This window comes from Ahaetulla prasina, chromosome 1 (genome assembly GCF_028640845.1).
Source record: "Ahaetulla prasina isolate Xishuangbanna chromosome 1, ASM2864084v1, whole genome shotgun sequence".
NCBI lineage: Eukaryota > Metazoa > Chordata > Lepidosauria > Squamata > Colubridae > Ahaetulla > Ahaetulla prasina.
Window position 1 is genome coordinate 241,739,946 of NC_080539.1, and position 27,039 is coordinate 241,766,984.

The 27,039-nt window shown below is 39.0% G+C and overlaps 1 protein-coding gene across 5 annotated transcripts in view; it reads left to right on the plus strand.

Moving 5' to 3' along the window:
* Positions 1–27,039, plus strand: part of DPP10 (dipeptidyl peptidase like 10) — a 205,679-nt gene that overhangs the window by 56,154 nt on the left and 122,486 nt on the right. For 3 of the 5 annotated variants that reach the window (XM_058194393.1, XM_058194401.1, XM_058194411.1), the window contains 2 exons: positions 8,882–8,976; positions 14,475–14,549. In XM_058194393.1, the coding sequence (XP_058050376.1) occupies positions 8,882–8,976; positions 14,475–14,549 (170 nt within the window). Of the gene's footprint in view, positions 1–194; positions 401–8,881; positions 8,977–14,474; positions 14,554–27,039 lie in introns of those variants that run through there. The other 2 variants (XM_058194379.1, XM_058194384.1) reach the window with 2 other exon arrangements.

Genomic DNA, 27,039 nt, shown 5'->3' on the forward strand with positions numbered 1-27,039 from the left:
GTTTTTAGTTCTTTGGGGCATCCCAGCGATGCAAAGGTCCGAATACAATGATTGATTACATGTTTAGTAGCTTCTCCCCTTTGAGGGGTGGCCATGATGAAGCCTGAGAAGGTATCCACTGATACATGTAAGAATTTCATTTGCCAAAGTTGACAGGCCACTGTTCCTCTGGGGTTGACAGTGAGAGCATTAGGTAGTGGTTGGGGAGAGAAGGGGGAATTCCAGGAGAAAGGAATGGTTCTTAGAAGTAGCAGTCGTGGGTCTGGGGGCGGATGGCAGGAGACTTCTCCTGGCCATTCGGCAAGTGCAAATTGCAATTCATCAGAAACAGACAACAAAGATTCCCAAATAGACAAAGAAAAAGGAACATATAAAATAGATGGTTCTATTCCAGCGAGGAGTTTACTCCTAGATCTAATCTTTGTAATGAGCTGCGCTAATTGTGTAGGCTTTGAAGTTAAAGAAGTGCGAGAAGTGTGAGGAAGATGAAACCATTCTAGGATTAGAAGTTTCTCCTCCTTTTGAACTAATGCCCCAGTAGGGAGCATTACAGTGTTGACAATGAGCATGCCAAATGGGATGTTAGGAGCAAGTCTGTCTACCCATATGTGTTTTAGGGTTAGATTGACTTGATGCATGGCATGCGTTTGTTGATCGGTCAGTTGTATACGGTCTGATGGTTGAGAGCCTTGTGTGAGGCAGATAAGATTATGGCATTAAGTGGAGGGAACAGGGTACGGGGGGAAGCAGCTTGCAATGCAATGGTGTTAACAGCACCTTCCCCTAGAAGATGATCAGCGGTGATGCCGGCCGGGAGGTTCCCGCGGGCCACCGCCACTCTTACCCCTTGCCGCCAAACAGATTCAAAGATCAGAAATTGCGAAGAGGAAAGAAGCATAGAGGCAATATTTTTCCAATCTTCCGGAATCAATTCATGACCATTGGCCATGGAAGTAAGCAAACCCCTGGTATAAGGACTCTGAATCCCATATTCTGCCACTGCCCTTTTAAGATCTTTAACCATTTTGAAATCAAGGGGTTGATGACCTCGAATTTTTTTTTTTTTTTTTTTTTTATTCAAAAAGTTTTTATTGGTCAAAAAAGGTTTATACAAATACATATCAGGTATGGTAAATTTTCATTTTTCTTATGCAAGATAAGAATTTTACTCAAATTTTTTAACACATACAACAGCCATATGGCAAACAGGTGACACGAAGTAGCTAAGTTTACAAATCTTAGATACGCAATAAAGAAGGGTCAAAAATAAACAGAATATCGTACAAAAGAGAATAAGGAAAACCAACACAATACCAAATATCTTTATCACTTCCTAGTTTTGGATCTCAGAACTCTGGGTTCAGCCTGACCCAACTCCAGGGCCGCAACAGCGGCAGCCGCCTCCGCCCCATGGTCTATAACCTCCCCTTCTTCAATTCCTGGGTCATCTGATTCCAGGAGGGCTTTGTGTTCCTCCACGTAGGCCATAGCCTCCAATTGTACTAATTTTTTCGTAATGCCCTCCCGGAAAATCATCAATCCCTCTGGCATCAGCCATCTGAAGCCCACTCCCTTCTGGTACAATTTGCTTGACAAAAAGTAATATTTCTTTCTCATTTCACGTACCTGTCTGGGAATCTGCCTCAGAATGGCTATCTCCCTGCCCCTGTAAATCAGTGCCCCACTCCTATGTTTTCTAAGAATTTCATCTCTCGTCTCTCTTCTCACAAATTTGACATGAACCTCTCTGGGAACTGCATGCGTGCGTGCATATTGTGAGTTAACTCTATAAACTCGATCCACATCCCAATTCATGAAATCAACACCTCTCCCAAGAAATTCTCCCAACAATTTAGTCACAACATCTCTCAAATCTTCTTGGTCCACTTCTTCCAAATTTTGAAACCTAAGGAAATAAGACATTTTATCCATCTGTAGTCCAAGCACAGCATTGCGTGTCGTCTCCTCTCTTTTCTGCATTGCCCGCATCTCACCCTCCAGACCTTCCACTTTCTGCTTGTTTTCTGCTGAGACTTGTTGAGTATCCTTTAAATCCTTTTGGATAGTCACAATTTCTACTCTTATTTCCGTTTGGCCTCTTTGCAAATCATCCAATTTCTTGTCCATATTAGATAACTTTTCCAGAATTCTCTCCATCTCTCCAGCAGTTGGTCTCTGACCTTTTGCCATTTGAAAAAAAAAATACAAAATCCTCAGGCAAGCACAGTATCCTTGTAATTTCCTCCGGATCCACCAGGGGGCACTCACAGGAGCAACGAGTCCAGAGTACAGTTAGTCAACCAGGAAGCCGAAGGGAAGTGATGTCATCAAGATTCTCATAGTGAAGGCGGAAGCTGGACTCCACCACTGTTCCCCAGAGGGAGGGGGGGCCTCAAACCCTCCCTCCTAAATTTCTCCATCACCTCTTCTCTCCAGAGCTCCACAAAACCGGTAATCTTCTTATTTTAAGTTCTCCTCTCTCCAGAATGACTCGTGCTCCTTCCAACCGCAGGGGAGAAAAACCCCCCCGCACTCCGGAGCACTCCACTCGCGTTTACCGATATCCCCTTCCCTTCTCCATTCCTCAATTCTTCTCCGTTCCCTGTTCACCACCAGGCTGCTGCAGTTATAAATCCAAAGCCCCGGTGTCACCGGGCACAGCGGCCCAGGCGACGACCAAAGTAATGGCCGTGGCCCGTGGCCTCCAAACCCCGCCGAGCCTAGGACGCGCCAGCATCGGTCCCCCCAGTCCTGTATGTCGGCTGGGAGACCCCTGGCGAGCCGTCCGTGCGGCAGGTGTCCTTTTCGGAACACCTGGCCCCTGAGGGCCTCGGCGGCGGCCGGATTCGGGCACTGGAGGCAGGAGAAGCCTCCAGACGTCCGTTGCCACTGGACACCGGAAGTCGTCTCTGACCTCGAATTTTTTGATTAGGATTTTGCGGGTCATCTATAAGGCCAACAGGAAACATTTGCAAATCCTCTAAGGAAAGGTCCCCCGTTGCCATCGCTCTCTTCAGTCCAGCTCTAAGAGCAGAATGAGACGAGGTCTCCCCGTCCGCAGTTAGCGGAGGCGGAGGGGGGGCAGATGGTGGAGATGTTTCAGTTAAAGAGGCAATGTTGGAACATTTTACCTCAAGAGATTTTTGCTGCGTGGAGGCATCCTCGTATGGAGGTGGAGGTGCAGCGTTGAGCGCCATGGCATCGCTCGAATCTCTGATAGCCTTTTCATAAATCTCCAGGCTAGTAACAATTACTTGACAAGTTACAATCAAATCATAATTGGCTTTAGGGGGGTCATTTAAATATTTCAATATGCGCCTCCATTTTTTAGATGTAATATCCCCTGAAGGGGGATAGCTGGGATATTTTTGCCAAATGAATTTCAATAATTTGACTAGATCATTTGCTGAAATTGAGGGTAAAGGTTTGCCATGGTTCATACAAATAATTTTTGCAGCCTTAATAAGGTCTCCAAGTTCTTGGAGGTGCGTAACCTGGCCCTTGGACAACCCGTTCCCCATACTTACTAAGTCTTACGACTGCGGAGCGCCTCACTGGCGAAAGTACGGGGGCATCAAGGCGAACAACCAGGACCGGGGATCACGTCGGGGTCACCAGTTGTGGCTTTTCTCGCGGCCAGCGGGCTCGCCACGAAAGGGTCTAGGCAATCCCCGCGCCAGACGGAGTGAGAAATGAATAAGCAGAGTCCAATTCTCCTCGGGGTGAGCGAGCCCCGAGCTAGCTCGAGACAAACTCTTTTATTAAGGTTAGTTAGGGGTGTGTTACAGAAGGTAAGCAGGGGAGGTTACATATTAGCATATATTCAACATGTGAACACGTGACTGCAAGCACATCCACAAGTCTATGATTTTGGGAGAAAGATCATGATTCTTGGGAGGAGTTTTACCATGAAGTGGTTCTTTGTTCTCCGCTTTTTGCCTACGTGGTACAGCAAACAGAAATACATCTTGAAACATCCTGACTACATACTAATAAATCTCATATAATTGTGTGTAGGAGCAAACTTCTTTTGAAGCTCTGTGAAGTTAGCCTTATCAGAGAAGGAATGTTCTGTGGCTATCTCTAAGGTGTTGATACATTTACTGGCAACCATCTTTGCAACCTTGGCATCAAACAGATTTCTGCTTACATGATAACAATTAGCCAGACTTACCTATGCTGATATTTTTGCACATAAGCAATTTCTCAAAACTTGCTCATGCTTATATTTGCACATAAGTAATTTTATAAACAGTTTCATAAAGGGGTTCATATGGCATAATATCGCAACACCACCTGACCACTGTTAATTGCTATTGATGGTTTTACATTGATCTATATCAGGCGTCTCCAACCCCTGTTCTGCAGATGGTACTGGTCCATGGTTCATTGGGAACCAGGCCATGAAAGCGGCAGGCGAGCACACAAAACTTCATTTGCTCAAGTGGTGGGAATACACATGGGAAACCATACCTTCCCCACTGCTTCCAGTCAATGGAGCTGGAAAGGTTAGGGACCAGTGATCTATACAATGTTTAGAACTACTATACAAAATTTAGAACTACGCCGCCTTCGGCATGACCTGAGCATAACTCATAAAATCATCTGCTACAATGTCCTTTCTGTCGAAGACTACTTCAGCTTCAACCACAACAATACACAAGCACACAATAGATTTAAACTTAAAGTGAACCGCTCCAATCTTGATTGTAGAAAATATGACTCCAGTAACAGAGTTGTTAATGCCTGGAATGCACTACTTGACTCCATGGTCTCATCCCCAAATCCCCAAAACTTTAACCAAAGACTGTCTACTGTTGACCTCACCCCACTCCTAAGAGGTCCGTAAGGGGTGTGTATAAGAGCACCAGTGTGCCTACAGTTCCTGTCCTACTGTTCCCTTTGGTTGTATTTAATTTGTGTGGTTATTTCATGCTTATACTTATATATATTGTTGTGTTTGACAAAATAAATAAATAAAATAAAAATAAAATAAATATCAGTATCTTTTTAAAAAGCATGTAAAGTTATTGTCATGTAAGATCTGGTAGAAGTGATTTAAATGTTCTCACTGTTGCACTATCCCCATGATTAAGTGATCAGGATTTGGGTGCTTAACAAATATGGTAAAAATAAACAAAATTGAGTCTGGTCATGACTCATTTAATGACTACTCCACTTAGTGACTGAGATTCTGGTATTCATTGTGGTCATAGGTTGAGGACTACCTCTATGTGCAATTTAGTCTATGTAAATCTATACATAGTAATCAAACTGTGAACAAAATGTGTGGTATGTAAATGTTACAAAATAGAATGTGAAAAATGCAAAATTCCAAATTTGTTCATTCTGTGCATCAATGAAATAAATATATCTTTATATATCTTTCAGTATTCTGAATTTCAATCATCTTGCTTCTGATATAAATCAGGGAATAGCCTAGCTTGCAGGTTTACCCCAACCAAGTCTAGTGTTATAGGTACCTAATATCTCTGTGTGAAGGCATATACTGCCATTCAAATATACAACCCATCATCTTATTCAACAGAGGAATCTAAATTTAGGCATTCCGGACAACTAGCTACCTAGCTTCTGGTTGAACATCCATTGAAGAGGAAGATAGCACCTCAATGGGTTCCAACATTTAACTTTTCTTAATGTTAGGTAATGATAGCTTTGCAATTCTGTCTAATTCTAACATTGACTTTCAAAATCTGCATTCCTATAATTACTTATTATTTTATGTCTTTCACTTTGGAACTATATAGAATAGATTGTAATTTTCTGTGTGATATTAATTCCCCTCCCATCCTTCCTCCACAGTAAGGGGAGGATGAATTAACTTGTGATCCACATAATTGGACAAAGTTTTTTCATATTTGTTCAAAGCAGAATCACTTCCAGTGATTTGGAAACTGATTCAGTTTAAAGTTGTACTTCCTTTTTTTCATTATTATATATTGCAGTCACTTCGGATTGCTAGTCTACAGTCCACTTCCAAGAACTTTTTCAAAGACACTATTATTGAGCCAGGTTTTAATCATTCTATACCTGAACCTTTGTTGTATGTTTCTAGTATAAACAGGTAGTCCTTGTTTAGCGACCACAACTGGGATTGGCAATTTAACAATCAGATGAAGTGGTCATTTAGTGAAACCACCACTTTGTGTATGTCATTTCTTTTGCTTTGTAGACTTGCAAAGGTCATAACTATGAGAACTGATTGCAAACTTACTTTTTCATCACCATTGTAACGGCAGCGTCACTAAATGAAGCAGTTGCTAAACAAGAAATACCTCTTTCTATATATGCTATTCCTTTTATATTCAAAATAATGAAAGTAAAACTGTAGTAACCAAAATAAAATCAAAGCAGGAGATAAGCTTAGGATCGGGGTATTTACGGGACCGCCTGCTGCCACTGTTTGCCTCCCATCGACCTGTGCGTCCCATAGGGAGGGCCTCCTCAGGGAGGCTGGCGGCCCCCAGGGGGAGAGCCTTCTCTGTGGAGGCACCTACCCTCTGGAATGAGCTTCCCCCAGGACTTCGACAACTTCCTGACTTCCGGACCTTTCGCTGCGAGCTGAAGACATACTTATTCTTCCGTGCAGGACTGGCATAAAATGGAAATCCACAATTAATTTTAATGGGTTTTTTATGATTTTACTGTGTATTTTAATTAATGGGCCAAATTGAATAGGTTTTTTAAAATTGATTTTAATTGTATATTGTACTTTTTACTGTGTTTTACTTGGCTGTAAACCGCCCTGAGTCCTACGGGAGAAGGGCGGTATAGAAATTAAATTAAATTATTATTATTATTATTATTATTATTATTATTATTATTATTATTATTATTATTATTATTATTATTATTATTAAGCGAGAAAAGAAATTCTAATTCAGTTTTGCCCTTGATTTAATATTATTGTACCTTTTTATATCTTGCTGACCTTGCAAATGCTCATTGCTTCCAACACCCCCATTATTTTCTGCCTTTTATTTCTTAAATTTCTTATGTCTCTCTTTTTGGGTATCTCATAAATTCCATGGAACTAAATACTTTTCATTTGTATGCTATCCACATTCATTCATTGCCCATTAAGTATCTGTTCCTATTGCATTTAATTTTCTATTACTGTATATGTCTTCTAATTCACAAACACACATACCCAACACATTCAAAGACATATCTCTTATATGTAGATAGCAAACTGAATAAAACATGTTCTTATATTTAACGATTTTGCTTCTTTTGGCAAATATTCTTTTTCACTGAATGTACACTACTCCCCACAGTTGTATGAACATTTTCAAGTTTTAATAATTCTCCATCATTTTTCACATATTTAATAAATATTTTTGCCGGATAGCTACTGTATGTCCACACATTCACCAAAGCTCAGTTTTACTCCATAGATTGCATTACACATTATGGAAGTTAGGATCATTAGTAACTGCCTCACAAGCCAAAATACCATTCTAGGTATCCCATCAAGTTACTCACAGGATCCATTTCTATTTCTTAAGTCACAGATATTCACTTCGCTTGACAATATTTGAGTAGTCAGTCATTCACTTGCAAGATTATTCAGTTCTGTTCATGACTTCCATTTGAGTTCCCCATGGCTTGAATTTCTTTCAGAATTTGTAATACTACAACATATAGTATAATAATAGCTACTGTTTTGCAGTATTGTTTGTCTTTTCCCTGTCTCATGTGTTAGCAGGAAAAAATAATCAATGGTCTTAGAAGTTACTCTGCCACGTCCATGATCCTGTTTCCTGTTCCATCTCATTTCCCCTATTTTTTATTTCATAAGAGAGCCTGAAAACTCTTTCTGAATAATGTAGAAGATGATGCAATTTTCTTACTTCTGCTTGCTATTTTTTTCTGTTGGGTTTGCTTGGTGGAGTGTCTTCCTTATTGAAAGTTGCTTTCACTGTCAGTTTCTGTTGTATGATTTCCTTTCTTTGAACTGATAAATCTTTATTCTTTCTGATCAGTTGAAGTGGCTGCTTGCTGCCTCAATACATCAACTTTTTCTTCAAGGGCTGCCACTAGTTTACAGCTGTTGCAAGAATGTATGTTAGATTTTTCTCATGCAGGAAGGCAAACATGCTAGAAGTACTATAGGTCACCAGGGTTGACTCCTGTCCATCTATTTTTGAAGAGCTTGTATTATTTACTGACTATCCATCTATATAACATACTTTTCCATTTTTAAGGTCCTTTCATGCTTCCTAATATTTTCTACCAACCATATTTAAAATTATCAAACCCTGATGTGAATTTATTATGGATAAGAAACAGAATTAATACTCCTGCTGTCAGATACATTCGAATAACATAAATTAAAATGAAAGGAGGATATTAAAAATATGCTGCTGGCTGGAGGACACTGACATCTCTAGTCTTAAACCAATAAATAACATTTCTAGGTGTTTTTTTTTTAGGTATATCTCTAATGATGATTTTTTTCTTCAACTAATGTATTAAGTATCCTGTATTCTTACTTAGCAGCACTGAAAAACAGTGCAAAAAGAGAGAGAGGGGAGAGATATGACTGGGGTTAAAGTCAAACAGCTTAAGTCTTCTTTTTAAAAAAGTCAGTTGACCTTGTTTTATACAAGGGAGAAGGTATAATAATACTAAGGTGAAAGACTATCTCCATTAGTAAGTCAGAAAGACCAGGGGCACTTATTTCTGAACAAATTAACAAAAACAGATAACACTGATGAAGTCATTATCTCAACCTAATCACATTTTAATGTATTTGATGGTCAATGATGTCTTTTTTTATTGCAAAAATCTATTAATTAACAAGCTATTGCACGGAATAGTTGCATTTTCTAATTCTTAACGCATTTTCTATTAACAGATACAGAAGTGATATACAAAAACAGGAATGGACATGTTATTAAACTGAATGTAGAAACAAACACAACTACATTATTGCTGGAAAATACAACTTTTGTAAGTATTACTTCTTTATTTTTAATAAGAAATTACATTGCTATTTTTTTCCTGAATCTATATGCAAAAGTTATTTCAAATCTACCTCATGTATAATTTTGAAAATGGCATGTTACTGTGGCACATTCTTGCCTGCTTTATGAAGTAACAGATAAACAAGAGACCATGAGACCAGCAAGACTGACTGATATCAACTGGTAGTACAGATATGTGCCCTCATTATTGAAAAATCAAGTAATTATTTATAACGTGGGTTACTGAATAAACAACGTTTATGGCATTTAATTATTGATGCCACTCTTCTATTGAATTATATCTATTTTATTATATCTAATTTTTGGTAAGAACTGTTGTTAATGTAAACTTTGTTTTATATAACAAATGTTATATAAAAATATAATCTTTATTGGTTATGACTGTACTTGTAAATGTTAGCAAATAAAAGCTTCACCATTTATAAAATCTGTTAGGTAGAAGTCAAGCTGATTCTTCTCTGAAGGTAGGAAGATAGCATCTTTTCCAGTTAACAAATGTTATTAAAAGGTATAAATGTAATGAGCTGCAGTTCATGTTGCTACAAGTCATGTCATCAGGTGTGCTAATATCTAATATCTAATTCTAATATCATTGTTGGCTGGAAAAGATGCTATCAGATATTTGTCTATCTTTCTACAGTGGACAATGTCTGCTTCTTTTCTGTTACTCACTTCAGTTCTATGAATTGTAATTGTTGAAAGATTTAACCTTGGTGGCGTATCAGCTTCCCCAATACCTGGAGGAAACTGTCTTTCTAGACCCGTTCCAGTCTGGCTTCAGACCTGGTTACAGCACCAAGATGGCTTTGGTCGCGTTGGTGGATGACCTCTGGAGGGCTCGGGACAGGGGATGTTCCTCTGTCCTGGTCCTGTTAGATCTCTCAGCGGCTTTTGATACCATCGACCATGGTATCCTGCTGCGGCGGTTGGAGGGATTGGGAGTGGGAGGCACCGTTTATCAGTGGTTCTCATCCTATCTCTCTGACCATTCGCGACGGTGTTGGCAGGGGGGCAGCGATCGACCTCTAGGTCCCTCACTTGTGGGGTGTGTCAGGGGTCGGTTTTCTCGCCTCTCCTGTTCAACATCTATATGAAGCCACTGGGTGAGGTTATCCGTGGTTTCGGGGTGGATTATCATCTGTACGCTGATGATACTCAGCTGTACATTTCCACCCCGAACCACCCCAACGAAGCTGTCGAGGTGATGGACCGGTGTCTCGAGGCCGTGCGGGTCTGGATGGGGAGGAATAGGCTCCAACTCAACCCTACCAAAACAGAGTGGCTGTGGGTTCCGGCGTCCCGGTACAGTCAGCTTACGCCTTCGCTGACTGTGGGGGGTGAAGTTCTAACCCCCAGGGGAAGGGTGCGCAACTTGGGCTTTCTCCTGGACAATCGGCTGTCTTTAGAAGAACATTTGACGGCCGTCACCAGGGGAGCATTTTATCAGGTTCGCCTGATGTGCAAGTTGCGCCCCTTTCTTGACCGGGACTCCTTACGCACGGTCACTCACGCCCTCGTTACCTCTCGCCTGGACTATTGCAATGCATTCTACATGGGGCTCCCCTTGAAGAGCACCGGGAGGCTCCAGCTAGTCCAGAATGCGGCTGCGCGGGTAATTGTGGGAGCATCACATTGCCCCCATATAACACCTATCCTGCGCAGCCTGCATTGGCTGCCGGTAGCCTTCTGGGTGCAATTCAAGGTGTTAGTGCTCACCTTTAAAGCGCTCCATGGCTTAGGACTGGGCTATTTACGAGACCGCCTTCTGCCACCGATAGCCTCCCAATGACCTGTGCGTTCCCACACCCACCTGCTCCGGGTGCCATCAGCCAAACAGTGCCGGCTGGTGACCCCCAGGGGAAGAGCCTTCTCTGTGGCAGCACTGACCCTATGGAATGAGTTACCTCCTGGGTTACGCCAACTTCCCGACCTCCGTACCTTCAAGCGGGAACTGAAGACTCTGCTATTCAATCGGGCAGGACTAGCCTAAATATTATTTTAATTTGATATTTTAGTTTAACTTAGTTTTAATTGAATTTTAAACTGTATTAATTTATTTATAATTTTATAGTTTAGGGTTTTATATCGGTCGTTTGACCGTTTTAGTTTTAAATTGGCCGGTTAAATATTTCATTTTAAATGTATTTTAAATTTATTGTGTTCCTATGTGTTTTAATAAGGCTGTACACCACCCTGAGTCCTTCGGGAGAAGGGCGGTCTAGAAATCTAATTAATAAATAATAAATAAATAAAATAAAAAATAACCTGGAATCAGTGAAATAAAAGTTGAGGTTGTAGCGATTTGATAAGCGGTAAGTATAGAATTAGTTTATATTCATTATATTTATTTATTTATTTATTTATTTTATTTTATTTTATTTGTCACAACAGTATATATAAGCATAAACATGAAATAACTATACGATATATAAGCATAAATATAATCATAAGTATGTATTAACTATATGAAATTGGATACAATCAAAGAGAACATTAGGACAGGAACGGTAGGCACGTTGGTGCTCTTATGCACGCCCCTTACAGACCTCTTAGGAATGGGGGTGAGGTCTTATATTATAAATATATAATTACATTAATTACATTATATAGTTCTATAATATTATTATAGAATAAAACTTGGAACTCCGTCGCCTTCGACAAGACCTAAGTTTAACTCATAGAATCATCTATTGTAATGTCCTTCCTGTCAAAGACTACTTCAGCTTTAATTGCAATAATACAAGAGCAACCAATAGATTTAAACTTAATGTCAACCACTTTAATCTAGATTGCAGAAAATATGACTTCTGTAACAGAATCATCAGTGCTTGGAATACTTTACCTGACTCTGTGGTCTCTTCTCATAATCCTAAAAGCTTTAACCAAAAACTTTCTACTATTGACCTCACCCCCTTCCTAAGAGGACCATAAGGGGCGTGCATAAGCGCCCAAACGTGCCTACCATTCCTGTCCTATTGTTTTTCTTTTTTTCTTCCTATATATATATAGGAAATATTTTATACAAATACAGAATTGAAGATTGCTCACTGATTGTTATAGAAGTGGTATATGTTGAAATAAAGTATCCATGGGAATAAGTAGAATGTTTTACTCTGAACAGGGTGTAATGCAAGGCTGTCTCCTTGATTATTTAGTATATGTATGGACAAATCCATAAGAATTTTGTGTGCAAGGTGTGCTGGTTGTGATTATGAAGCTTTAGCTACTTGAAGAATTTTCTGTAAATGCTAGATAGAATGTATGGTAATTTAGGAATGTGGGTCTAAAAATCAATATATCAAAGACTGAGATAATTGTGTTTGACATGAATGTTCTATTTAAAAAATGCAAGTTATAAAGCATGCCAGAAAAATAGAGCAAGTAGTGAGTTTGTGCACTTTGACAAAGTTATTATTTGGATGGGAAAATTGAGACATTTTATGATGTACAAATGCTGATAAAAGATGGTTCATTGCATGGTTGTTTTGCAAGTGTGTGTTTAATAAAAATGCACACTATGATGTAGAAAAAGAAGTACAGCTAAATTAGATAAACTAAAATAAGAACTATATTTTTAAACAATCCAAATACAATACGGAGAAGGGAGCAATATTGGACAGGGGCTTTTAAAAGTATTTTTGAACACATTTGCTTTTTTAATGTATGCTTAATTCTGGAGAAAAAACATAATATTTCCAGTGCAGGAAATATTAATGTAAGTTACTATTAAATAAAAAAAATGTTTCCCAAATTTCCCATTCCTATGAGGCACAGAGGCATATTAACATGTATCCTGTTATGGACATTACCCTCCATATTTTTGTTTCTTGTTTTGATTCTGTCAAAGCAGCTACTTAAAGATATTCATTCCATTTTTTCTTTCATATTTAAATGGCTCTTTTGTCTATAGTTAGGAAATACGTTCAGCTGCAGATAAAATAATGTACTGGAATGGTTTTCTTGCTACAATTATAATTTGAGCCTTCTTTTATATTAGATCCATTAAATCTTTCTATCACCACCAATAACTCTTGATTAAATTGTAGTCTCAAACTCAATTGGGTGTCATGTATCCTTAGCTCGACAAAAAGTCATATTAGTTTGATAATGCTTCTTTTTCCTCTGTACTTAACACACTAGTGAGAAGAGTTCGTTTTCATTTCTAAATACAAAGATCAAAAGAAAATAGTTAAAAACAACTAGATGTGTGATACATTTTCAGAAATCATGCTGCTGTCTATTCCAAAGTAATTTGCTTATGGCAAAGATAGACCAGACTTCCATAAATAACTGAGCTGTTTTGAGTTCTGCCACAGGTTACAAATTTATCCATAATTATTTAGGTCCATGTTTACATAAAATCTGAAAATTGCTTTTAGACTGAAATTTAAAGGTCATTTTAAGGATTTTATGCTGTTTACCAGGATTTTCATCCTTTTCCCCCCCTTTTCTTTTGAACAATAAATCAACATGTTATAGCACCAATTGCTTTGAAAGGTTCCAAAACTTTAGTTTTACTGCTGTCCTTAAACATTAAACGTAGTTATCTGTGAAGCATCAAATGTGTTAAAATGAATATTTTACAAAGAATATTAGCACCCCTTGTCCAAGTAGTAAATTAGTAGCATTCCCTGGAAGACTTGCATTACTTTTTCGAAGGTAGGTCACAGTAGATTAAACACACTGTGGGCACTGACAGCTAACCAAAATGTTTGTAGAATTTTCAGGAAGAGATTGTGGGGGAGGAGCAAATGACTAAAAAAAGTCCCAACATTGCAGTAGCAGCTCCGCTCGCTCCCTTTGTGTGTTATATCATGAGATTCATAAGCTAAAGTGGTAAAGATTGCAGTATTTGTTTTCATCATTTTTTTAAAAAAGCATCAGATCTTGCATATGTGCACATATATGCACATGCCTTTGAGGACAGCATTCTACAAGATGTGGCTGTTTTAGCACTGCAAAAAAAGTTATTTGTTTGCATTAACAAACTTTGTGATAAATTTTGAATGCTTTCCACAGCTCTGATATCTTGAATGTCTTGTGTTGTGCCTATAATCAACTATGTGAGACAGGATAGGTTATTTGCAGGATCAACTCTCCCTGAGGGCTTCTGCTTATCCTATCAGGTTTGATAGAATGGATGTACTCCAGATCCCTGTCTTTAAATGTTACCACCTGATGGGACCTCAATGGCTGCCCCAGCCCTTTGGAACAATGTCCCAACTGATATCTGAGAAATCCCTACTCATTTAGCCTTCTGGAGGTTTTTGAAGACTGGCCATTCCCCCAAGCATTGGGCTAGGATGGGGATGAGTAGAGGATGTTTTGTCTGGAGCGTGCTGGGAAGGGTACCTTTGTTTTTAACCATGTTTTGATGGATTGTTGTGAGCCTCCTAGAGTCATTACATCAACCACAAGACTATATCATTCCTGTAAATAATTTATTCATTTATATCTCTATAGGTAACTTTCAAAGCATCCAGATATTCAGTATCTCCAGATTTAAGATACGTTCTCCTTGCTTATGACATTAAACAGGTAAGCACAAATTGAAATATTAAGTACTAAAATATATGCTATTAATGGTCTGAACAATGTTATAATGAAATAGCCTGGAATCTGAAAAAAAAAATGTGTTTTAACATGGTATACTGTTAATGAGTTGGAATCAGAATTCAGAACTTAACTTTTTTCATTAAGTTGGATTTGAGTAGCATTTGAACAAAGGGCATGTATATAAAACTCACTATTTTTAATTGTTTAAGGATAACTGATGTCTTTACAATAATGTAACTTTATGAGGTAAAAAGTATGACAAAGAGCAGCAACCAAGAAACTTACTTTAAAAATAAAAGGTAAATGAGAACTGGGTATATCAGATCAGGAAGATTATAACTGAAACTTTTTTATGCTATGTGAGAATTCTGACTCTGTGAAGAAAATACCATGACATTTGTTCTGTACTTGACAAAATAAAAGCTTAAATAAAATCATTTAATTATATAAAGTAAGTGATATAGGATAAAATATTACCAAATTACCATGCTTAGGATTTGGCCTTGAGCTGATAAAGGATCCTTTAGTAGTTTGGACTCCCATTTAAGGAGAAGTAGTAATTGCAGATTTCCAATTTTATATCTATTTGGTTCTGACAGAAATGATGGTGATGAATGATGGTGGTGGTGATGATGATGATGGTGATGATGATTTTCTGATTTATTGAATTCATCAATTGCTACAAAAGTATTGTATCATAAATGTTTAGGGTTCTTTAAAAAAAACCTACAAGAATAGCTTGTTTGTTTTGGAATGATCATTCAGGCTATTTTCCTGGAACAAATTTTCATGTATACATAAGCAAACTATTAATGTAATGTGTCAAGAAATAAACTTTCAGGGTAGATGGCTAGGACTTGCAATAGAAGTTCTTATTGTGAAGTATTTCTCTTAAAAGTTCTAGCAACTCCATGTGATATATATCCTCTTTGTGTGCCACTGCCTTCAGCCAGCTAACTTTATTACTATTTATTAAATTATGTACTGCATTTCAGTCCTGAGGGCATTTGGGCAGTTATTCCATTCCATTTATTGTACATATGATCAGCTCTCCTGTGTATGCTTAAGTTTTGTCTGTTCCCTCTTTTATTTTCTCAAACTTGAATTCTTTCAGAAAATGGGGAAATGTTCATGGACACTTTTTTGTTAACTGTTGTGTATCCTTCTCCCATTCCATCGATTCCATTGTACCTCTGTTCAATCCAATTTATGCTTTTCTTCCTTTTAAAGAAAAGGAAAAACAGAAAGTGCAAGAGAACAATACTTATGCTACATATATATTTCATAGCTTGTTCATCACCTATTGGTTTTGGTTGTTGGTTGGTTGGTTGGTTGAACTACTTGCAAAGTACAGGTTATTTAATTTATGTTTAAATGGAACTTCCCAGTAATGGGATGTTTTAGAGAACTCCAAAATACCCTATTCCCCTTCCAGATCATACTGATCTAGCAGTTTCAAAAGTAACTTTACAGAAATTTATCTTCTAAACAGAAACTGAAAGTAGTTCAGAATTTTCCAGAAATAGACATGCTCTGAAAAGGGCTATTTAATTTGGAATTCCATATGTGGAATACCATAAACTAGTCTGGTTGAAACCTTCAATTTCAGGAAAACAATTAGATTACTCTGAGAATGGTATAAGGAAAGTAGTTCTACCTAGTGATAGACTTTACATATACCTATTTGAGTTGTTGAATTTCACTGTTATGGATAAATGAAACAAGTCCCACAACAATCATAATCACAATCATATTCACTTTACATATCCAAGGATTAAAAAAAAACTGAATGGATTTAAAAAATCAATGTGTCTCTTTTGCACATATGTTCTTCTCACCTAGTACTTTGATTTTCTTTCATTTTATATCTCAAATGTCTGCATCAATATACCTTGGAGTTACTTTAACCTATAAATATATGCTATTTATCAGTTCTTTTTATTATATAATCCTGAACACAGTAAGAGTAATATTACTCTGTTCAGAGTAATCAATATTAGAAGAATTATGATCTTTAATTTTTTTAAACCAAAAGCTCCTTGTACTTGAAAGATAAATTCTACAAAACACATTTCCTAAACAGTTATTGACAGAACAAACATTTATTTCCAGACATAATGAAAGGTGCATGAAGAATGCTTTCTTAAATACCTTTATTTGAAGAACATTTGAGAAAAAATTTAAAGCCCAATGGTTACGGTTCAGTTACATTGTTCAAGTTCAACACTTTTAAAGTACAGAACTTACTTGAATGTCAGAATAAATTGTTTATAGATAATTTCTTATCTATTATCTATTATCTATTTCTTATAGATAATTTCTTATAGACATTATTTATAAGCAATTCAGATTTGTCCACCTACACAATTTTATTCAGTAGATAACCTTTGTCAGATAACAGAAGTTCAGATTGTATAAAGGGTTTATAAAGCTCTGCTAAATAAATAATTCCCTGAACACTGTCAAACTATTCACATTAAGCTGCATTACTATTGCTATTGGTCTTCTCATCGTTCGTGTCGCCCATCTCCTCCCACTTGTGACTGCATGGCTGTAACTTTGTTGCTTTTATCCTTGCGATTTATATTGATACTGATTGTTTCCTAGTATGATTTGATTGCATATTATACCGTATAATAATAATAATAATAATAATATTTTAATTTGTATACCGCCCTTCTCCCGAAGGACTCAGGGCGGTGAACAGGCAGATAAAATATACATACACACAATAATTAAAAACATCCCTTAAAAAACTAATTTAAATGCCCAAAATATTAAAAAATGTACTTCCCTGTAAAATCACAGAATTTAAAAAACCCATCCAATAAAAATAAGAATCAGGCTAGTCCAGCCATACGGAATAAATAAGTTTTAAGTTCGCGGCGAAAGGTCCTAAGGTCAGGTAATTGTCGAAGTCCGAGGGGAAGTTCGTTCCACAGGGTCGGAGCCCCCACAGAGAAGGCCCTCCCCCTGGGGGCCGCCAGTCGACACTGTTTGGCTGACGGCACCCTGAGAAGTCCCTCTCTGTGGGAACATACCGGACGATGGGAGATAGAAGCCGGCAGTAGACGGTCCCGTAGTATGACTGTCACTGGGTGTTGTGCCCTGTGATTCTTGACGAGCGTATCTTGTCTTTTTATGTACACTGAGAGCATATGCACCAAAGACAAATTCCTTGTGTGTCCAATCACACTTGGCCAATAAAGAATTCTATTCTATTCTATTCTATTCTATTCTATTCTATTCTATTCTATTCTATTCTATTCTATTCCCAAATAAAGTCTTAAATACTTTCTTCCTTGTGTGTGACAAATAGCAGTGTTGGTCCTCACTTTGTTTGCATTGTAGCATCGAAATTTTAGTGAGAAAATATCATGTCTTTAAGATGATTTAATAATCATCTTAATGAGAATCTGAAAGTTATGTATTTCCCTGCACTATAATGAAATGATGGTCAGCCTTTGAAATATATTGTATGGTGGTATTTGCAAGTGGAGATTTTGGGCATGTTTTTTGGAAAAAAATAATCTATGTAAATGGTTGCTTTGTATTCTAACATGAATCACAAAACTAAATAGATCTTGTAAAAGTATTACTCATAGTTTATTCAGAATAAAATTTCATCTGAAGCTATATGCAAAAAAAAAAATATTGATCCTGATAGAGCCTGATTTTTTTTTCCTGGGGAATCAATAGTCAAACAATATTGGTTTGGGGCCCAATGAGTTTCAAGTTTCATGGATGCAATTGTATGAATCTGTGAATACATTTTAAAATGCAGGTTAGTGTCATGATTTGATTCTTGCAGTCATGAAAACGGTTTCAGAAAATACGATATTTTCAATGGCAACAGAATAATTTCATTAAATAATTACATGATTACTGTAATTAATGTCTGTCAACTTCAATAAATGAGAATTGATCCTTATTTGTAATGTCGAAAGAAGGTGTTCAGTGTAAATGGCAGTGCGTCAATTAACATTTCACTGAATGTATAATAAAACTGGGCAGACAACTCTTAAATCTGATGCCCATTAAGATATGTATGGTTCTCAATCAGTCTTAGAGTTAGTGATTTAGCAGCTTCATTAATACACATGAATCAAGCTAAGCTTGCTATTGTAGCTCTGCTTTTCTATCCATATGCATTCATTCGAGTGCTTGAGTTAATGATTAGTTTTTCAGAATGCAATTTCCTGAAAGAACTGAAGCAATTTTACAGTTAAAAAGAGAAAGCAAGCAAAATAGAATGGCAATCAGGGAGGAAGGGTGTTTAAAGATTTTGGTTGTAAGCACAAAGGAAGGCAATATAGAATCTTTTAAAATTCATATTTAAAATGCAAACTGATTGTATTTACTAACAGAAAATATGTCGGTCTTTTGTATTTCAACCTTTTCTTTGTTATGTTTATTATTAATATAGTTTAATGAAAAGAGCAAGTGGTTGAAAACATCAGGCTAAAAATCAGGAGTCTGAATTCTAGTCCTATCTTAGGCACAAAGAGAGCAGGGTGGCTTTGAGCCAGCCATAATCTCCCAGCTGTAGGAAAAAGGCACTGGCAAGCCACTTGTAATATGCTGTCAGGAAAACATGGATGCATGGATTTCTCTAAGTAATCATCTGGAAACTGACTTTAAAGGAAACTTGATTGATATTTAGTTTGTCTAATATTGGAATCATCTTTTAATTTTTGCTTTGCTCACTGAACATACTATACAAATTATCTCCTGCTTACAAGAATTATGATAAATCAATCTCTTTCTATATATAATTACAAAGCTCTAAAAATAATTTTAAGCAGACGACTAAAGGTAGCATATGTTAAAATTAAAATTACATATTTAAGACAAATCTGAATTTCCCCAAATCATCCTGTTTTTCTGTAATATAATATTGGATATTCACACACTGCATATGAAGCTTTCTATGCAAGTGTTTTATTCTGGTTTATTCAATCATCATCTTTTCCTTTAAAAGGTAAAGGTTCCCCTCACACATATGTGCTAGTCCTTCCCAATTCTAGAGGGCCGTGCTCATCTCTGTTTCAAAGCCAAAGAGTCAGCACTGTCTGAAGACGTCTCCGTGGTCATGTGGCCGGTATGACTAAACGCCAAAGGCGCACGGAACGCTGTTACCTTCCCACCAAAAGTTGTCCCTATTTTTCTACTTGCATTTTTTACGTGCTTTTGAACTGCTAGGTTGGCAGAAGCTGGGACAAGTAATGGGAGCTCACCCTGTTACGTGGCACTAGGGATTCGAACTGCTAAACTGCCGACCTTTTGATCGACAAGCTCATAATCTTAGCCACTGAGCCACCATGTCCCTTTTCCTTTATCCACAGGCAAAAAAACCACGTAGCCTAGGAAGTAGATTTGTTTTGTTTTGTTTTGTTTGTTTTGTTTACATTTATACCCCGCCCTTCTCCAAAGACTCAGGGCGGCTTACAATGTATTTCACAGAAAGAACACACATTTTAATGTTCATTTTCAAAACTTTTTAAAAGATCAATTTTACAAAATGCTTTTTGTAACAGTTATTAATGTGTTGTAAATAAAATCTGTGGGAGATTGGTATCAGGAATATGCTGCATAGTATTCCATATTTAAATAAAAGGTTATTAGTATTGATGAATATAGCTGTAAAATGAATATATAATTTTACAGTAGATATTGATCTTAACTTTATAAACATAAATTTTCTAAAGAAATATGTGTTGCTGATAGTCAGGAATTTATCCTAGTACTATAATTTAATAGTTTATAATTTAATTATGATTTAATAGATATTATGTATTATACTTCAAGAGTTATTTTGGTGTAGTTATTTTGGTATAATGATTAAAGGTAGAAATTAACGGAATAACAGAGTTGGAGGTCTCCTAGTCCAAACCCTGCTTAAGCAATCCTATATCATTTCAGACAAATGATTGTGCAATCTCTTATTAAAAACCTTCAGTTTTGAAGCACCTTCAACTTCTGGAGGCAAATCATTCTATTGATTAATTGTTCTGTCAGGAAATTTCTGTTTAACTCTAGGTTTCTTCTTTCCTTAATTAGCTTCCATCTGTTGCTTTTTGTTCTGCCTTCAGGTGCTTTGGAGAGTATGTTGATCCCCCTCTTCTTTATGGCAGCCCCTTAGATATTGGAAGACTGCTATGATATCACCCCTAGTCCTTCTTTTCATTAAACTAGACATATCCAATTCCTGCAACTGTTCTTCATATGTTTTAGTCTCCAGTCCCCTAATCATGTTCGTTGCTCTTCACTGCACTCTTTCTAGAATCTCAACATCTGTTTTATACTTATCAAGTAGTAGGCTGTGGTATACTTTATCAAATTCCTTACTGAGGTCCAAATAAATTATATCCACAGCCTTTCTTTCAGCTGGTTTGGGCCGGTTTAGGTGAACCAGTTGTTAAATTGCTGTCTGACCCTGCCACTACTTATTGGCCTCACATACCTTGGCTGGTGCCTTAGAGTCACACCATGGCATAGCTGCAGCTGCTCTTTGACTCCCTTGCCTCGATCACATGGCCATGCAGCCCAGCCTGCTTGCTTGCTTTGCCGCAGCCTATGATGCAGCTACCTCCCACTCATCTTGGCCTGCTCCCAAATGCCTGCCTTGGGCTGCTCCCGACCACTCCAGCAGCAGAACAGGTAAACATAGCCGGGTGCCCCCTCAGGGAAGTGGAGCTGGGAAGGGTGATTGACCCGCTTGGCCAATGGCCACAACGTACCCCCATTGGATTGTCTCACCCTGCAGCCAGCTGCAGCCAGGCCCGGCTTCATTCTGAGCAGTGATGGCAACTCCGGTCCGGCAGCCACCACCACCTCATGAGCCAGCTTGCCTAGTCCGAACCCGACAAACTCCTGGCCAGTCTCCTGGGAATCAGGTGATTCTCCACAGCTGCTGGGTCTCACCTGCCAGTGTGTTGTGACCCAGGTTCCTGGACCCAGACTCCTGGACTCGGATGATTCAGAAAGTGAGGGAGAAGACCTGGCAAGCCCTGCTTCTCTTGAGCCCTCTCCCTCCCTGGCACCCACTCAAAGGGAGGAGGAGGGGCCGGCAAGGCCTGATTCTCTGGAGCCTTCTTCTGATTTGGCAACGCCCCAAGAACAGTTTTGGAGTGATGCAAGGCTGCGGAGGCGTGACCGGCGCGCGCAGCAGAAACAGCGTTGGGAGGAAGCCAAGTCATGATTGTCATGCAGTGACATCTGCAGAGACTATAAATAGGAGGCGGGACTTCCTGGTTTTTTGTCTTGGACAAAGCAATGAATTTGGGCGGGCAAACTGTATCATTGGAGGGAAGAATATATTCGTGAGTAATTCTGGCCTTATCTATAATTTCCTCGTTATCTCCAGAAACTTGGCAGGCCCGTGGGTAGACGTGGCCAGGACATGTATCTATGTAAATAAAAGGAGAAAAGGAGGCCTCTGACTGACTCTTTGCTGGGAGTATTGGGGGAGGGAAACAGAACACAGTGGGTGGGGGGCAAGGGGTGACCAGGGAGCATGAGGCTACGTGGCCCACATCTATCCTCTGCCAACTACCCCTCCCTCACCTGCCCGCTGGGCCGAGCTCTTTGGCTGAGCACAGACCACCACTTTGAGAATGTGTGAGCCCCATGGGCTGGAAGTTAAGACTGATGGCAGGGAAGGAAGATCATCTATGGGCTTGCTGCGCTCAGCCAAACGGCCACCTTTTTGTGGGGAGGGGACACACGATGAGGCTTGGCCACCTTTCCAGCCCAGCTTTGGCTTCCACAGGGCCTCCAGGTGGGAGGCCTGAGAGATAATGCCTCCCCCAAGGGCCACCTGCTTGCCCATCTGCCGGCCAGGCTGGCCTGGAAACAGCATGTCCCCTAGTCACGCGCTGGATGCGAGACCTGAGGCAGAGCAGAGGTCAACCAGGCAGCAGCCCAGAGCAGGGCCCCTTTTCTTTTAATGTTCAAAAAGAATAATTTTAAGCAGAGATGTATTCTTCAAGCTTTAGAGCATTTTGCAAAAATTATTGTAGTAAACTGAATGCCAGTGTAGAACACCATTTCTCACCAAAAATGCAAAATGCAGTTTTTTAAAAAAATTATCTTCTCTTGCTTAATTCCCATTTGGAGAAAGAGAAAGCATTTGATAAATGCTTTGATAAATGGAACAACCAATAAATTGTCAACCTCAATCACTGGACTCCCTGATGTTCACAGTAAACTGTAAGATTAGATTTTAAAAATAGGCTAATTTGAGAACCAAAGCTTGTGCCTGTGTTTACAGAACAGTCTATTTCCACAATAAGAAAAAAAAGAGAATTAATTGGTTTGTGTAAATGAAGTATAAACCATTAGCTTCATGAAATTGCAAAAAAAGCTCACATATAAGAAAAATAAATACAATTATATGCTAATTATAAACTAGTATTAATAAATCTCCTGGCTATCAAATATTAACATTTCCAAAGAAATTCCCAGGCTTTTTTTGTTTTAATGAGCAAACTTTGGAGAAGCAGTGTTAACAGCAGCTGTTTGTAACTAAAATTACACATCTCCAAAAACGTCAAAAAAAAGTGAAGATGGGATTGGCTTGATATTATGCGTATTTATTATTTATTATTTATTTATATATATATATATACATATATACACACACGCACACATACACACACATACACACACACATACACACACAAACACACACACACACACACACACACACATATATATATATATATATATATATTTGTTTTCTGAGCTTTTCGCGGGTGTTTGTATGTAGATCTTTGGTTATTCGGGTTTTGTCCCGCGTAAAATTGGAAGTGTCTTGGCGATGTTTCGACGAAGTCTCGTCTTTCATCTTCAGGCTGGTGTTTACAGTTTCGTGCTTCTAGGAGCAACGCGTGATCGCAGCTGTTTCTTCCTTTTAACTGCTAATGGGGGTTTGAACTGATTGGTTGGGAGCTTGGCTGTGTTCTGATTGGGTGGAGGTGTGTTCTGATTGGTTGGGGTTTGGCTGTGCTCTGATTGGATGGGGGTGTGTACTGTTGGGGGGGCTTGGTTGTGGTCAGGTTAGTCTGAGTTGCAGGGGGATTTGAGTTGGTGAGCTGCTTTGCTGTTGTTTGGCTTCGCGTTCATGGTCGTGCTACCTCTTCATAGTGGGTGTCAGTCTGCTGCATGTATGGATTGGAGGGGTTTGAAATGGCTAATGATGCAGCTGCGGTCTAGCTTCTGGTCCGTGGTCGTGCTTCATTATCGGTGTGGGTTTGAGTCTGCTTTCTGTGTGGATGTGTGGTGGTGACATGCCATGTGGCACTTGTGAGTGTGGGTCTTGCGTCATTCTTCATGTTAGGGACTCATTTGTCGATAAGGGCGGGTTTCCAAATGGCTGTTAGGCAGGAGGTATCATCTTGTTTATTCATGCTGTGTGGGCATTTTTCTATCTCGATGGCTTCTCTGATTATTCTGTTGTGTTCAATTTTGGCGATAGTTCTGGTATTTTTAAAGTCAATTTTATGTCCTGTGGCTTTAAAGTGTTAGACCAGGGAGGAAGTTGGTTCCTCTTTTCTGACTGAGTTCTTATGTTCTTCAATGCGTGCACTTATTCTTCTGTTGGTTTGTCCGATGTATGTAGTGCTGCAGGCGGTGCATGGGATTTCATATACTCCTTGATTTTCTTACTCAGTTTTGTCTTTGGGGTTTCTTAGGATGGTGGATATTTTTTGATTTGTGCAGAATGCTGTCTTGATGTTGTGTTTATGGAGGATCTTGCTGATTCTGTCTGTGGTGCCTTTTATATATGGGAGGAGGGCTGTGCCATTTTCTTGTTCTCTGTCTTGGATTTTAGTGGGGGTTTCTTTATGGATTAGTTTGGTAATCTTATTTCTTTGGAATCCATTGGATGTTAGTACGTTAGTGAGAGTGTGTAGTTCGGTTTTTAGGTGTTGTTCGTCAGCTAAGTGTTTTGTTCTGGAGATGAGTGTCTTGGCTACAGAGTTGATGTGTGCTGGGTGGTGGTGTGAGAGTGTGTGCAGAGAGCGGTTTGTGTGTGTTTTCTTCTGGTAGATGGTGTGTCCAAGGCAGCCATTGGATTTCCTGTAGACTAAGACATCAAGGAAGGGAAGTTGGTTGTTAGCTTCTGTTTCCATGGTGAATTGTATTTTGGGGTGTAGGCTGTTGAAGTGTATGAGGAAGTTGTCCAGTTTTTCTTTCCCGTGCGGCCAGATTATGAAGTGTCATCTACGTATCTGAGCCAGAGTTTGGGTTTGTGGTCAGATTTTTCTAGAGCTTGGGTTTCAAAGTGTTCCATGTAGAGGTTTGCAATGACAGGTGAGAGGGGTGATCCCATGGGTGCTCCTTCTGTTTGTTTGTATTTTTGTCCATTATAGATGAAATATGTGTTGGATAAGCAGTGATTGGTCAGATCTAGGATGTGCTTGGGGGGGTTATATTTGTTTTGGATGGCTGTTAAGGCTTTTTTTATTGGCACTTGGGTGAAGAGGGATATGACATCGAAGCTCACGAGTAGATCGCTGGGCTGTAAATTTTGTTTCTTTATGATCTCTATTGGTTATTTGGGTTTTCTCCCATGTAAAATTAGAAGTGTCTTGCCAATGTTTCGACGAAGTCTCATTCGTCATCTTCAGGCTTTAGCTTCGTGCCTCTAGGAGCAATGTGTGATCGCAGCTGTTTCTTCCTTTTAACTGCTAGTGGGGGTTTGAACTGATTGGGTGGGAGCTTGGCTGTGCTATGATTGGATGGGGTTTTTTTGTGCTCTGATTGGCTGGGGATGTGTCCTGTTTGGGTGGGAGCTTGGTTGTGCTCAGATTAGTCTGAATTACAGGGGGATTTGAGCTGGTGAGCTGCATTGCTGTTGTTTGGCTTCATGTTCGTGGTTGTGCTACCTCTTCATGGTGGGTGTCAGTCTGCTGCATGTATGGATTGGAGGGGTTTGAAATGGCTAATGTTGCAGCTGCGGTCTGGCTTCTGGTCCTTGGTTGTGCTTCATCATCGGTGTGGGTTTGAGTCTGCTTTCTGCGTAGATGTGTGGTGGTGACATCCTGTGTAGCCCTCATGAGTGTGGGTCTGGTGTCATTCCTCACACAAGATGTTCAACTCCTGTACCAATGAGGTGTCAGCATTGACCGTGTTCCTCGTGTTGCCCGTATAATTAGTTAGGTGCTGTAGTCCCTGCCACACTTGCTTTGGGTTGTTGTCTGCTAGATGATTCTCCACCTTGTGTTTGTATTGTTGTTTTGCCATCTTAATGCCTCTTCTGAGGTTTGCCCTGGCCTCTCTATATCTCTCACTGTCCCCTGCTTTAAAGGCAGAATCCCGGGCTCTCGTACTTCAGCAGTCATCCAGGGTTTACAATTCCCATAGACTCTGATGCACCTGTCAGCTGTTACGCTGCACGTGCACACTTTGATGCAAGAGAGTATGGCATCAGTATATTCATGCAGGTCTTGATGTTCAAATACTCTCCACTCAGTGGTTTCAAAACAATTCTACAGCTGACTGAGAGTGCTCTCTGGCCAGGTTTTAACCATTTTCATGGCTCACTGAGTTCTTTTCCTGAGAGGGACATAACAGGAGTGAGATATGGTCAGATGTACCCAGGTGTGTGTGTGTGTGGGGGGGGATTGCTCTGTATGCCTGTTTCAGGTTGGAGTACATACGGTCTAAAGTGTTCTTCCCTCTGGTGGAGAACTGCACATACTGCACAAATTTAGGGAGAACTATCTTTAGGCACCCTTGATTGAAGTCCCCAGCCACAACAAAAGCGGCCTCTGGATGAGTTTGCTGCTGCCTGGAGATGACGTCATATAGCTTAGAAAGTGCCATGCTGACATTGGCATCAGGTAGAATATAAACAGCTTCACTCCACTTTCATTGACTTCAATTATATAAAGTTATATTCATCACATTCCATTTTTATTGTAATTAAACTATCTTTTTGTCTCTCTTTCCTTCTCATGTATTGCATAACACAGTGGTGGACTTGAGTGACTTGATACCTTATGCAGTGTATTACACTGGCTTAGTGATTTCCTAATCGAGACCAAAATGTAAAGGAGTTGTACTATTTTACATGCTGGAGATGGTGGTGGAATGGCAATAGCAATATTTATTTATTTAGAAAATTTATATGGCTGCCCACTGACTATCAGTAAGTCTGGGTGGCTTACAAAAAATAAAAACCCAATATACAACAATAAAAATAATAACCATGGCGACACCAAGCCGCTTGTTTAGTAGATAAACGAGAATAGGCACAATTTTAAAAAATGCTAGAGTCTGGTTTTAAGAATCAGAAAGACAATCTTCTGCAGTCTTGAAAGATAACTAAATAAAATGCATCTGAGTATGGAACATAATTAGCACAGAAGGGAGAGATAACATTATACCCAATCGAATGTTTTTAACAGATTTGCAAGCCTTAGCAATGTATAACAAGAGATAAGCATATATTTAACAAGAGATA